The sequence below is a fragment of the Meleagris gallopavo genome, chromosome 16 (genome assembly GCF_905368555.1).
Source record: "Meleagris gallopavo chromosome 16, MGAL_WU_HG_1.1, whole genome shotgun sequence".
NCBI classification, from domain to species: Eukaryota; Metazoa; Chordata; class Aves; order Galliformes; family Phasianidae; genus Meleagris; species Meleagris gallopavo.
Window position 1 is genome coordinate 5,022,386 of NC_139419.1, and position 12,203 is coordinate 5,034,588.

The following is a 12,203-nucleotide window of genomic DNA, read 5'->3' on the forward strand; positions in this document are numbered from 1 at the left end:
GAGCGCGGCGCCCAACTGACTCAGCCGGGACCGGGCCCTGCGGGTGAGGCCTGCCCTGGGCCGCTCCGTGCGGTGAGCCCCGGCACCCAGCACCCCCCGCGGCCAGGACGATCGGCCTGGAGCTGCCCTCGCTGCCCCTCAGCCCGGCCCTAAGGAGAAAAAAAAATACGAAAGAACGAGGGAGAAAAGAAAAGGGAGAAGCGTATTGGCTGCCACAGAGGGCTGCGGGGGAGCGAACTACGACTCCCGGCAGCCTCCGCGCCAGCGCATGCGCAGCGCGGATAGAAGGGCGCCGCCGCGCCGCGCGTGCGGACGCGCGCTGATTGGCGGGACGCGCCGTCCGTCAGGGCCACACCCCGCCCCGCCGCGGCGGTGCCTGCCCGGGGCTCGGCGCGCGGCGTTCGGCGCTCGGAGCCGGGGGGGCGCCCGCACCGGGACCGGCACCGGAGCGGCACCGCGACCGGGAGAGGTACCGCCGGCAGCGGGAGCGTCTGCCCCGAGATCACTGGCCCCGCCCGCCGACTCCCGGTACCGAGGCGAGCCCTGCCGGCCCCACCATGATGAAGTTTCGGTTCCGGCGGCAGGGCGCCGAGCCGCACCGCGAGCGGCTCCGCCACGACCTCTTCGCCTTCAGCAAGGTGCGGGCCGGGCGGGACGCGGGACCTCTGGGCAGCGGCGGCGGGAGGAGGCGGTACCGGAGCCCCCCCGAGCTGTTGCGGGATGCGGGACCCCCCCGGGGGGCGGGGAGCGGCCCCGAGGGCACCGGGCAGCAGGAGCCGCCCCCTGCGGGGCTGCGGGCGGGACGGCCCCGGGGCGGTGGGGCACCGGTGTGTGTGTGGGGGGGGGGGGTGGGAGGGCAGGGGGGGGTGATAGGGAGGAGTGTCACACATCGCTGCCCCCCCTCACACCGAGACCCCCCCCCGGGCGGCAGCACCGGTTTGGGGACCCCGCACTCACAGCATCCCCAAGTGTGACCCCGTGGTGCTGCGGGGGTCTACGGCCCCGTAGCACTGCAGCGCGGTGACATCCCGGGGCTGGGGGCCGCTTTGCTCCCCCGTAACGCACCCCGTGGCTTTGGAGGCCCCCGGCCGGTACAGTGCTGTGCTGCCGTCGTGGTGTCACCTCCCGGTCCCGCTCTGTGCCCTGTCCCCGCTGGGGGAGCCCCTCCATCCTTCCCGCCCGCAGCCCGCGGCGCTGGGACGTCCCCAACTCCTGGTGACGCCGAGGGCAGGAAAACATTGTCACCGTGCCCTGTTTCCTTGGATGCAGCCCCCCCCCTATTGCTCCCCGCAGGTTTGGGGTGCCCCAAACTCACAGCAGGGTCTCAACCCCCCACCTCAGCCCACCCCAGTTTTGGGGTCCCACCACCAGACTCGGTTGTGGGGGATTATCTCAGGGGGTGGCTGCGTGGTGGAAGCCGTGATCGCCCTGGGACGCTGCCTGCCCACCTGCCTCCCATTAAGGTCTTGGGTTTTGTTTTTTTTTCCTTCCTTGCAAGCTCCAAATCTGCCTCAGATTTGCTGTAATTTGGCCCAGAGTGCTCCTTGGCTGTCCGGAGCAGCCTGCTGCCGGATGCGGCCCCGCTGCTGGCGGGAGGAGGGGGGCTGTGAGGGGAGCGGATGCTCAGCTACCATCCCCAGTGCCACCACCCCCAGCTCCCTGGGCATCCCCAGTGCCACCACTGATCCTTGAGCTGTCCCTGTTGCCGTCGTCCCCAATAGCACTGCTGCCACTGGGTCTCCAGGTGGCGGCGGATGCGTTGGCTGTCCTGCAGTGAGGGTGTTTTTGGGGTTCTGTTAGGATGGTCCCATGAGCCCCCATCTGAACATTGTTCTCAGAGTGTCTCCATGGTGCCACCCCCCAACCCCCCAGTGGCTTTCAGCATCCTGGAGCCAAGTGTGCATCCTACAGAGTCTTTGGGGTGCCGTGTGGGCGATGGGGACCGGCACCCAAATTTGTCCTAAGACTGAGAACTCTCCTGCAAGGGTACATTGTGCTCCCTGCTGCCAGGTTACACTGCAGAGCAGCTCTTGGCACACTTGGTGACATTAGGGAGGTGTCACCCCGGAGTATTTTGGTGTCACAGCCCCTGGGAGTGCTCCCTGGTGCAAAGGTGGTGGGTGTTGTTGTCTGCCCACCCTCGTCCCCAAATGCTGCCCAGCCCCTCCCGGAGCAGCGAGCCTGGGCACGCCGCTGTCGCGGACTTCCTTGGGAAGGTGCCTGCAGGGGCTCAGCACAGCCGGCGCTGCTCCCTGGCTGGTCCCGCTCGCCTGGTTCTGTGTGGCATCGCTAGGAACCCCTTTGTGCTCCTCGGGGTGCTGCTGTGGATGGGGGCATCCCCGTGCCTTTGGGTAGTGTGGTTCACTTCTCTAATGTTAGGGCAGCCCTGGTCCTTCGGTGTCGTTTGGGGTGGTTTGGTCAGTTTTGGGATGTGGATCCCGAAGCTCCTGGGTAGTGCTGTGGCATCGTTGGTGCGCTGCAGGGCTGGAGCTGCGGCAGCTCAGTGCCAGCCTACTGGGCGCTGGGGGTGCTGCTGCTCCTATTGGGGGGACTCGGGGTTTGAGGGGGGCTCTGCTCTGACCCCTTTGTCCCTGCAGACGGTGGAGCACGGCTTCCCCAGCCAGCCCAGCGCCCTGGCCTATGACCCCCGGTTGCGTGTGATGGCCATCGGCACCAAGGCGGGAGCTGTCAAGCTGTATCCTTTCCTAGCCCCCCTCCAAAAAACAAAACACTGGGGGGGGGGGAACGCGGCCCCCAGCCACGTCCTGGCGGTGTCCGTCCATCCGTCCAGCTGGGCTGCAGCTGTGCTGAGTTGGGGGGGCGGGGGGGGAAGTGCTGGGGGCTGGAGCAGAACGGCTGCCTTGTCCCGAACTGTGTGCCTGGAGCGGTGTTTTGGGGGAGGAAAACGCTGGAAAACAAACCCAACCAAAACCCAGGAGCGGGGCGGGATGGATGCTCCCGTCCCAGGATGCTGCGGCTGTGCTTTGTTGTGAGCGGGGAGACTCAGCAGCCGTGCTGCTGGCAGGCAGCCAGGGCTGGATGTGGCCACATCGGGGGCCCCGTGCTGCAGGAATGTGGAGGGGGGGCACTGGGGAGACCGTGTCCCGTGCGGGATCCCTTTTCCTTTTCTTTTTTTCTTTTTTTTTTTTTTTCCCCAATTGATTTTTTGGAGGGGAGGGTTGTTCCTGCTTCCCTTCCTCCATCAGCTTGCTGCGTTCCTGGCTCAAAGATGGCATTTTAGTGCCAGGGCTGCTCTGGTCCCATCCTGATGCTGTCCTGGCCGTGCCCGTGCTGTGTGGGTCCGGCTGTGGGTAGGATGCTTGGGGTCCATCTCCACCCTCAGCGATCTGTGTCCCCTCAGCCACCTGGGGGTCCCAGCACTTGGTCTCCCTATAGCGCTGCGCTGCTGTTGGGTGCCCCAGAGCTTTTTGGCCATCGGCACGTTTTGGTGATGGGGTGTTGGGTTCCATTTGGAGCCCTTTGGTGTTGTGCCGTGGGGCGGTGAGCAGCCTGGGTGCCATCGCGATGTCCCATCCCCGTGGGTCGGCGGCTGCCCTGGGGCTGTGCTTTTGCCCCACTCCTTGATTCCCGCGGCCCCAACCCGGCTGTCTGGCTCCTCCGGGACGTCCCCTGCGCCACGGCGGCTCCAGCCCGGCCACACCGGCGCTGCCAGACAGCTCCCACCTGCCGGAGCCGCCGGGCCGGTTCCCCGTGCCCAGGGCAGCGTGCGGGGCACGGGGCGGTGTGCGGAAACCACACTGCAGGGATGCGTCCGTCCCAGCCCCGCATGCAGCTCTGGGGTGTGAGGGGCAATGCCCGGGGTTGGGAACATGGAGCCAGCTGGCTGGGAGGGCTGTGAGGTCAGTGAGCTGGGGACCGGGAGGCTCCTTGCACTTGGGGCGCTGCGCGGTTATGGGCGCTGAGCATCGGTGCCGGTCCTGCCACGCTTCCTGCCGAGCGGCGTTGCCGATGGAGGAGCCGGGACCAGTTGGGTGAGTGCGGCCGTGCGGGCGCATACCAAACCCCACCCTGCTGAGAAAGAAGGGGGTGGCGGAGGCCAGGATCCGGCCCGGCCCTCGTGTGCCCGTCTGGCCGCGTGCCAACCGCATCCTGACCCGCGGCGGCGGTCGGAAGCGCCGTAGTTGTGCCACACCGACGTTGGCTGCGTCCCCGTGCCCGCTGCGCCGGGGGAGCCCATGGGAAAGCTGAGGGCCCCAAGAGCTCCCAGCGCTGCGGACATTGTCCGTGCCCGAGCGAGCGTGGCTAATTGGGGCCGTCCCTGCATGTGGGCTCCCCGGCCCGCTACAGCAGGGCGGCCAAACGGGACCGGGGATCTCTGGATCCATCCCGTTGTGGTCCCACGCTCTGGGCTGGGGGGGAGTGCGGGACGCGTCCCACCCCAAAGCCGAGCGCTGGGGCCTCCAGCTCAGCACCATCCAACCTCATTTCCTCGGCCCCAGCTGCAAACCCTCCGGCTCGCTGCTGTGCAGGGCCGCTCGGGGCCCTCTGTGCTCGGGGCTGGGGTGGGCTGGGGGCAGGAAGCGGGCGGGGGGAGCAGCGGGATGAGCACAGCGGCTGGCGGCAGCGCGGGTTGCTCCCAGCAACGCGAGCCGGAGGGCCGTTGCTTGGTGACCCTCGGTGAGGGATTGGGGGACGTGTGTGGGGTGGAGCGGGAGGGGTTCGGCTGCAATGGGGGGGGTTAACCTGGGTTCAGGTTAAGCAGGGGTGCTGGTTGAGTGGCATCCAAGCAGAGCTCAGGTGGGGCTGTGCTGTTTTTTGCTGCTTTTTGTTGTTTTTTCTTTTTTTTCTTTCTTTTTTTTTTTCCTTAATGCCCCCCCCCAGGTACGGTGCGCCTGGTGTGGAGCTGACGGGTTTGCACAAGGAGACGGCCACTGTCACCCAGCTGCACTTCCTGACTGGGCAGGTAGGTGGGGAGGTATGGGGGGGTCCCGCTGAACCCTGGCGGTGGCCCCTGTGCTCACCCACTGTTCCCCCCTGCCCAGGGCTGGCTGCTGTCCCTGCTGGATGACAACTCGCTGCACCTGTGGGAGATCTACCAGAAGGAGGGCTGCTCCCACCTGGAGGAGACGCGCAGCTTCGGGCTGCCCGCACGCCCCGGGTCAGGCGCTGCGCCGCTCCTCCTCCTGCCCTGTGCTGTGCTGGGGATTGGGGGCTCCCATCCGGCTTCCGTCCCCGTGGGGTGACCCCGCTGTGGGCGGTGATGCTCATTTCCTCACCGGGCGCGTTGGGGCGGTGGTGGGTGAGGTCTGCCAGAGTTTACACCCGGCTCCGCGCCGGGGTGAGGCTTGGCTTGGCTGCAGGGTTTGCGCCGATTGTTTTGCTTAAAGAGGGGAGGGGGGAAACGTGGAGCGGGATGGAGCGGAGCAGCTCTGCGGCGTGGGAGCGCTGGGATGCAGAGCTCCCGGGCTCTGCACACCTGGGCAGTGATAAGGGCACTGGCCCTGTGCTGGGAACGGTGTGGGGGAGCGGGTGGCTGCGGCTGAGATGACCTTGACTGGGGATCTGGAGGGGATGGGAGAACCTTGGCCAAATCATTCCCTCCCCCCTGCCCTGGTTCTGGCCATGGTGAAAGCCACGTGGCCCTGCAGTGGCTCAGGGTCTCAGGGGGACCCTTGATTTGTGTGTCCTCTCTGGTGAAGGTCTCTGTTTTCCATGCTGCCTGATCTCAGGCTGTAAATAATGGCTCAATAATTGCCTGTCACCACCGATGCTGATAGTGGTGACCGAGCAGCCTGGCTGCTGTCCCTGCACACCATTCCCATCCCCATTGGAGTGATGCTGGGGCAGGATGGGGGACTCTTGGGGTATCCGTCCTGGCATTGGGGTCACACAGCTGACACAGCCCTGCTCTCCCCACAGCTGCTCCCCCAGCATCACGCGGGTGACGGTGATCCTTCCCACGTCCTCGGGCACTGTGGCCTGCCTGGGCACTGAGGGTGGAGCAGTGTACTTCCTTGCACTGCCTGCCCTCATGCTGCTGGAAGACAAAACCCTCCTCCAGGATGAGATCCTACAAAGGTGAGCACCGGTCCTGCACCCTAAAGCCTCAATTCCTGACCATTCCCCCCCCTCCCTTACCCCACTACTCTCTCCTCTGCAGCGTGCCCGATGATTACCGCTGCGGGAAGGCACTGGGGCCAGTGGAATCCATCCAGGAGCACCCCCAGGATGCTGGGAGGCTGCTGATCGGGTACAGCCGGGGACTGGTGGCCCTGTGGGACCAGAGCACGCGCACTGTGCAGCATCTCTTCCTCGGGAACCAGGTACCTGGGCCAGACTGGCTCCTTAATGGGGAGGGATTCACCCTGCTCCCTCCCTGGGTCCCAAACCCCCGCTGTCCCCTTTTCGCAGCAGCTGGAGAGCCTGGCCTGGGAGCATAGCGGGAAGAACGTCGTCAGCTCACACAGTGATGGCAGCTACTTGGTGTGGGCAGTGGGAGGCAGCGGGCAGCGCACCCAGCAGCCCGTCATGGCCACCATCCCCTACGGTGCGTGGGCACCTGCCCCCAAATCCCTCCCGAGGGGCACGTGTGGGCTCTGGGCTTTGGGATCACATTATGGTTTGAGAGTTGTAAATGTGGCACGACCTTCGTTTCAGGTCCGTTCCCATGCAAAGCCATCAGCAAAATCCTGTGGCGGACGTGTGAGTCAGGGTAGGTGATGGTGATGGGGGCATGCGGTGCTGGGGGGTTTGGTGCAGGGGCAAAAATGCCTCCATGGAGCCTTGACTATCTGCTTTCCCCCACAGCAACCCCTTCATCATCTTCAGTGGCGGCATGCCTCGGGCCAGCTACGGCGACCGGCACTGCGTCAGTGTGGTGCAGGGCCAGAGACTCGCCACGCTGGACTTCACCTCCCGCATCATCGACTTCTTCACAGTGCAGGACCCCGTGGTGCCGGAGGGAGGTATGTCCTGTGGCACCAACCCTACGGTCCCTGGGTTGGGGTTTCCATTACCTTCATCCCTTTTTTCTTTTTTTTTTTCTTTTTTTTCCTCATCCAACAAGGCTTTGAGAACCCCCGTGCCCTGGTGGTGCTGGTGGAGGAGGAGCTAGTGGTGTTTGACCTGCAGACGCCAGGCTGGCCCACCATCCCCGCCCCATACCTGGCCCCGCTCCACTCCTCTGCCATCACCTGCTCCTACCACATCTCTAACGTGCCCCTCAAACTCTGGGAAAGGATTGTCAGTGCTGGGGAACAGCAGAGCCCACGTCTCTCCTCTGCAGTGAGTGCTGGGGTCTGTGGGTAGGGGACGTGGACTGTGAGGGCACGCAGAGGCGTGATGCTTAGTAATGCTCCTCCAGGCTTGGCCCATCAATGGAGGGAAGAACCTGGCCCAGGAGCCCACGCAGAGGGGTCTGCTTCTCACCGGGTGAGTGCCTCGGAGTGGCTGTGATGTAGGAGGGACCTCAGTGCGAGGAGGGAAGGGGACATCCTCAGCCTTCCCGTGGTGGGAGTGGGATGGGGCGGTGGGGTGGACTTTTTCCCCACGCTGGGAGCTGAAGCCCTGAGGATGTGTGAGGTGCTGCTGGGCTGACAATCCCCACTGTGCAGCTTGGTGGCCAGGCAGCAGCATGTCACCACCGCGCTGTCCCCACGCTCAGCCCCTCCTGGCACGGCAGCCACCAGCACACAGGCGGCTCTTGTTAGCCCCGCAGATGCTAATGGCATCACCCCCACCCTGTCCCTCCACCCCTTCCCCAGGCACGAGGACGGCACGGTGCGGTTCTGGGATGCCTCGGGGGTGTCACTGAAGCCGCTGTACAAGCTGGGCACCGCCAACATCTTCCAGACCGACTGTGAGCACAACGACAGCCTCAACCAGGCGGGCGAGGAGGAGTGGCCGCCGTTCCGCAAGGTGATGTCCGCAGGGCTTGGAGGAGGCACACGCACCATGCTGCAGCCCCCAGCACCCTCTGCCTGGGGGGGGATGTGCCTGTGGGAGCCGTCCCAGCTGCACTGTGGGGATGTGTCCCCTCGCTCAGGGCACAGCTGCTGCCTCAGTGACACAAGGGACGCTTGTTCTGCACGCCCTGACCCACGGGTCTGCCCTGGCCTAGGAGGGGGACCCTGGGACACTGGGGATGCGTGAGGATGGAGCTGCCCTGAGCGTGGTACTCAGTGCTGCTGGCTGTCCCGTGGGCGCGTGACACACGTCTCCCTTTTTCCTCAGGTGGGCTGCTTTGATCCCTACAGCGATGACCCCCGTCTGGGCATCCAGAAGATCGCTCTGTGCAAATACACAGCCAAGATGGTGGTGGCTGGCACAGCTGGGCAGGTAGCTCTTGGGGGACGAGGTGACACAGGGCACCCCAATCCCTGCAGCCTTCTCCCAAGAGAGCTCCCACCCATGGGTTCACTCTGCAGCCAGCGCACAGGGACCCTCCATGTCCCCCACCGGCCCCTTGTCCCATCCCTGCAGGTGCTGGTGATGGAGCTAAACGATGACAAGTCTGAGCATGCCGTTAGCGTGGCCGCGGTGGATCTGCTGCAGGACCGCGAGGGCTTCACCTGGAAGGGCCACGACCGCCTGGCACCCCGGAACGGCCCCATCACCTTCACCCCTGGCTTCCAGCCCAGCGTCTTGGTGCAGTGTGTGCCCCCTGCCGCCGTCACCGCCGTCACCCTGCACTCCGAGTGGAACCTGGTGGCTTTTGGTACCAGCCACGGCTTTGGGCTCTTTGATTACCACCGGCGCAACTCGGTGCTGGCCAGGTAAGGCGGCGATGTTCAGGGACAGGGGACCTCATGCTGGGGTCCGGGTGCTGAGCGGTGGTGCTGCAGGTGTACGCTGCACCCCAATGACTCGCTGGCCATGGAGGGGCCCCTGTCCCGCGTCAAGTCCCTTAAGAAGTCCCTGCGGCAGTCCTTCCGACGCATCCGTAAGAGCAGGGTGTCGGGCAAGAAGAGGCTGAACGCCGGCAGCCCCTCCAGCAAGGTGGGCGCAGCGCAGGGCTCCGATCCCCTCCTGGTGTGATGTGTGCGGCTGCTGACCCCCCACTTTCCCCCCTCTGCAAGGTGCAGGAGGCCAACGCACAGCTGGCCGAGCAGGCGGGCCCCCCCGAGGTGGAGATGACGCCGGTGCAGAGGCGCATCGAGCCCCGCTCGGCTGATGATTCGCTCTCCGGGGTGGTGCGGTGCCTTTACTTCGCTGACACCTTCCTCCGAGATGGTGAGAGCCCGCAGGCAGCCCTGAGTCCGGTGCTGTGCCGTGGGGAGGAGCTGTCTCACGCTTTTTCTAATCTCTCTCACCCTGCAGCCACCCACCATGGCCCCACGATGTGGGCAGGGACCAACTCAGGCTCAGTGTTCGCCTACGCCCTGGAGGTGCCGTCACAGGAGAAGTTTTCAGAGCGGGCGGTGGAGGCGGTGCTGGGGAAGGAGATCCAGCTGATGCACCGTGCACCCGTGGTGGCCATCGCTGTGCTGGACGGCCGGGGGAACCCACTGCCGGAGCCCTACGAGGTGTCGCGGGACCTGGCCAAGGCTCCCGACATGCAGGGCAGCCACTCCATGCTCATCTCCTCAGAGGAGCAGTTCAAGGTGAGCATAAGCACTGAGGATGGGACCGGACATCCCCAACGTGTCTGCTCTGGGTGTCCCCTTCTGCACCAGTACATGGAGGAGCATCCTGGCTGGAGTGACCAGAGGGATGGGTGACTTTTGAGGCACTTTTGCTGAGTGTTGTCTGGGGCTGCTCTGACTCCTCTTGCCCTTCTCGCCCCTCCCCAGGTCTTCACGCTGCCCAAAGTCAGCGCCAAGACCAAGTTCAAGCTGACTGCGCATGAGGGCTGCCGGGTGCGGAAGGTGGCCCTGGTCAGCCTGGCCAGCACCGGCGCCGAGGAGCGCGTGGAGAACTGCCTGGCCTGCCTCACCAACCTGGGCGACATCCACATCTTCACTGTGCCCGCCCTGCGGCCACAAGTGCACTACAGCTGCATCCGCAAAGAGGACATCAGCGGCATCGCCTCCTGCGTCTTCACCAAGCACGGGCAGGGTGAGGGCTCAGCTCCGCACGGCCTCAGCGTCCCCCACCTCTGCAGCCCCTGGGTGCTCCCTGATGCTCTCTGTCCCCCCACGCTGCAGGTTTCTACTTGATTTCGCCGTCCGAGTTCGAGCGCTTCTCCTTGAGCGCCAGGAATGTGACAGAGCCGCTGTGCTGCCTGGAGGTGTCCCGGCTGCAGGACACCTCGTGCCTCAGGTGGGTCAGGCCGAGGGCTCCTCACTCCCTATGGAGGCACCCCATTGATGCCCATCCCTGCGTTGTGCCACCAGCACTGACCTCTCCCTGTGTTTCCTTCCAGCAACTCAGCGGTGACTCCGAAGGTGCAGCAAGCCAATGGCACACACGTCCCACACAGCCCCGAGGCCAACCATTCCCCTGCTGACAGTGACCGTGAGTGGGAAAGGGACACAGCGGGGGGAGGATGCGCTCTGGAGCTGGGCATCATTTTCTGTTCTTAGGGAGAGCTGATCTGGTGGGGGGCAACTAGCCCATGGCAGGGGCTGGTGCTGTGGGGTCCCTTCTACTCCAACCATGGGGTTTGTGGGGATGAAGGCTCTGGGATCTCCATCCCCCCCTGTGGCTCCCCAGGGTCCCCGGAGGAGCGCCAGGCCACCTTCTCGCCTGGCTCCGTCGACTCTCCTAACAGCAGCATGGAGAACCCGCTGGACACCACTGGGGACATCACGGTGGAGGAAGTGAAGGATTTCCTGGCGTATGTTGTGGGAGGAGCACCTCTGAGTGCTTCTGGCAGCTCTGAGGGGGCTCAGGAGAGCCCCGGCTGCATCTGGTTCATCTCCCCCAGATCCTCAGAGGAGGTGGAAAGGAACATGAGGAACACCAGCGAGGACGAGATGCGACCCGCGGGCATCCTCATCAAGTGAGGTGTGTGGGGGACGGTGTCCTTGGGGGTGGGGGTTCCTTTTCATCCCATTTTTGGCCCTGCACCCCAGGGGCCGCATCCCCGAGCTTAGGGACTGTGTCTCCCATAGGCATCGCCGATGCCCGCAGCCCCCCCGGCCCATCTCAGTGTTCGGATTCCCGGGATGCGTGACATGACTGGACCCCCCGGCCCCCTCGGTGTAACGTAGACTCGTCTCCTCTCTAACATCTGCGCCCCGGCTCCGACACGCTCCCCCCACACCTCCTTGCCTGGCTGCCGGCCCCAGACCCCCCAGGCTGGCCCCGAGAGGGGAGGGAGCGTGTTGCACAAACTCTTCCCGGGGAAGATCTTTTTTCTTTTTTTTTTTTTTCCCCACATGGTCCGGTGTAGCTGTTCTCTGCTCCAGAGCCCCCAGCCCAGGGGATGCTGCTGGTGGGGAGGGAAGGAAGGCTGTGATGGCTTTTGCCCCCCCAATATGCCTCCTGGTTTTGGTCCCTGAGGGAGGCACAGAACAAATGGGGGGGGCTGGGAGCCTCCAGCACAGCCCCCCCAGACCCCTGTCTCTGTTTACATGCCCGGCTCCCTGCAGTTTACAGCCCCTCCTCTGAGTGCCACGAGGGTCCGGGCTGCCACATGGGGACTGTCCCCTTCCTGGGACCCTCCTGTCCTTCTGCTGCTCCCCAGCGGGGTCCTGCAGGGCTCGGGGAGGGGGGAGGGGGTCACAGGTGGCCTTTTTCTCATAGTGGTTTCTCCAAGGGCTATTCTCCAGGCTGGGCTCCCTGCCTGCTGCTCCTTTCTGACACTAATTCCTGCCACGGATGGGTTTGGGATGGGATCATGCTGGGGGACGGGGAGGACAGGGGCATGATGCTGGCTCCCAACCCTGTGCAACCCCCTGCCATTCCCTGGGGGTGTCACTGTGCCAAATTCCTGCTGGGCTCCCCATCTCTGCAGGGGCTGTGTAGATGTGGCTCTGTCCCTGCGGGGCTCAGCCTGGTGCCCGCCCATCTCGTTGTGGGGATTCCCAGGGCCCTTTCTTGGTCCCCCTCCCCCCATCTCCTCTCTTTTGCGGTACGTCTGGTCTGGGCCAGGGGGGCCGGGAGAGGCAGCGCTGCCCCAGGCCCTGTCCTGGCTGGGGCTGTAGTGTCCCTGGTAGAAATCCCACCCCCCTCCCCTTTTTTTTTTTTTTTTTTTTTTTGGTAAGATGAATTTAGCATTGTTTAGTTATTAAAAATACTGGTTTTTAATATTGAAAATAAAGCATTTAATATCAACTGCCAGCCATGTGAATGTTGGG

General features: G+C 64.6%; 1 protein-coding gene across 2 annotated transcripts; it reads left to right on the top strand.

Annotated features, from left to right (window-relative positions):
* The first annotated feature begins 323 nt into the window (after positions 1-323).
* On the top strand, positions 324-12,180 carry LLGL1 (LLGL scribble cell polarity complex component 1). 2 transcript variants are annotated; one of them, XM_085238084.1, is made up of 23 exons: positions 324-638; positions 2,598-2,695; positions 4,843-4,924; positions 5,004-5,119; positions 5,881-6,039; positions 6,122-6,284; positions 6,373-6,508; positions 6,619-6,673; positions 6,769-6,926; positions 7,028-7,245; positions 7,325-7,392; positions 7,725-7,878; positions 8,194-8,298; positions 8,443-8,735; positions 8,805-8,958; positions 9,045-9,192; positions 9,280-9,563; positions 9,753-10,017; positions 10,107-10,221; positions 10,325-10,416; positions 10,615-10,738; positions 10,829-10,908; positions 11,016-12,180. In XM_085238084.1, the coding sequence occupies exons 1-22, from the start codon at positions 558-560 to the stop codon at positions 10,905-10,907; spliced, it is 3,147 nt and encodes a 1,048-aa protein (XP_085094210.1). In that variant the 5' UTR covers positions 324-557; the 3' UTR covers position 10,908; positions 11,016-12,180. The 2 variants fall into 2 exon arrangements, with proteins under 2 accessions (XP_085094210.1, XP_085094211.1); XM_085238085.1 differs by having other exon boundaries at positions 328-638; positions 9,039-9,192.
* The last annotated feature ends 23 nt before the right edge of the window (positions 12,181-12,203 follow it).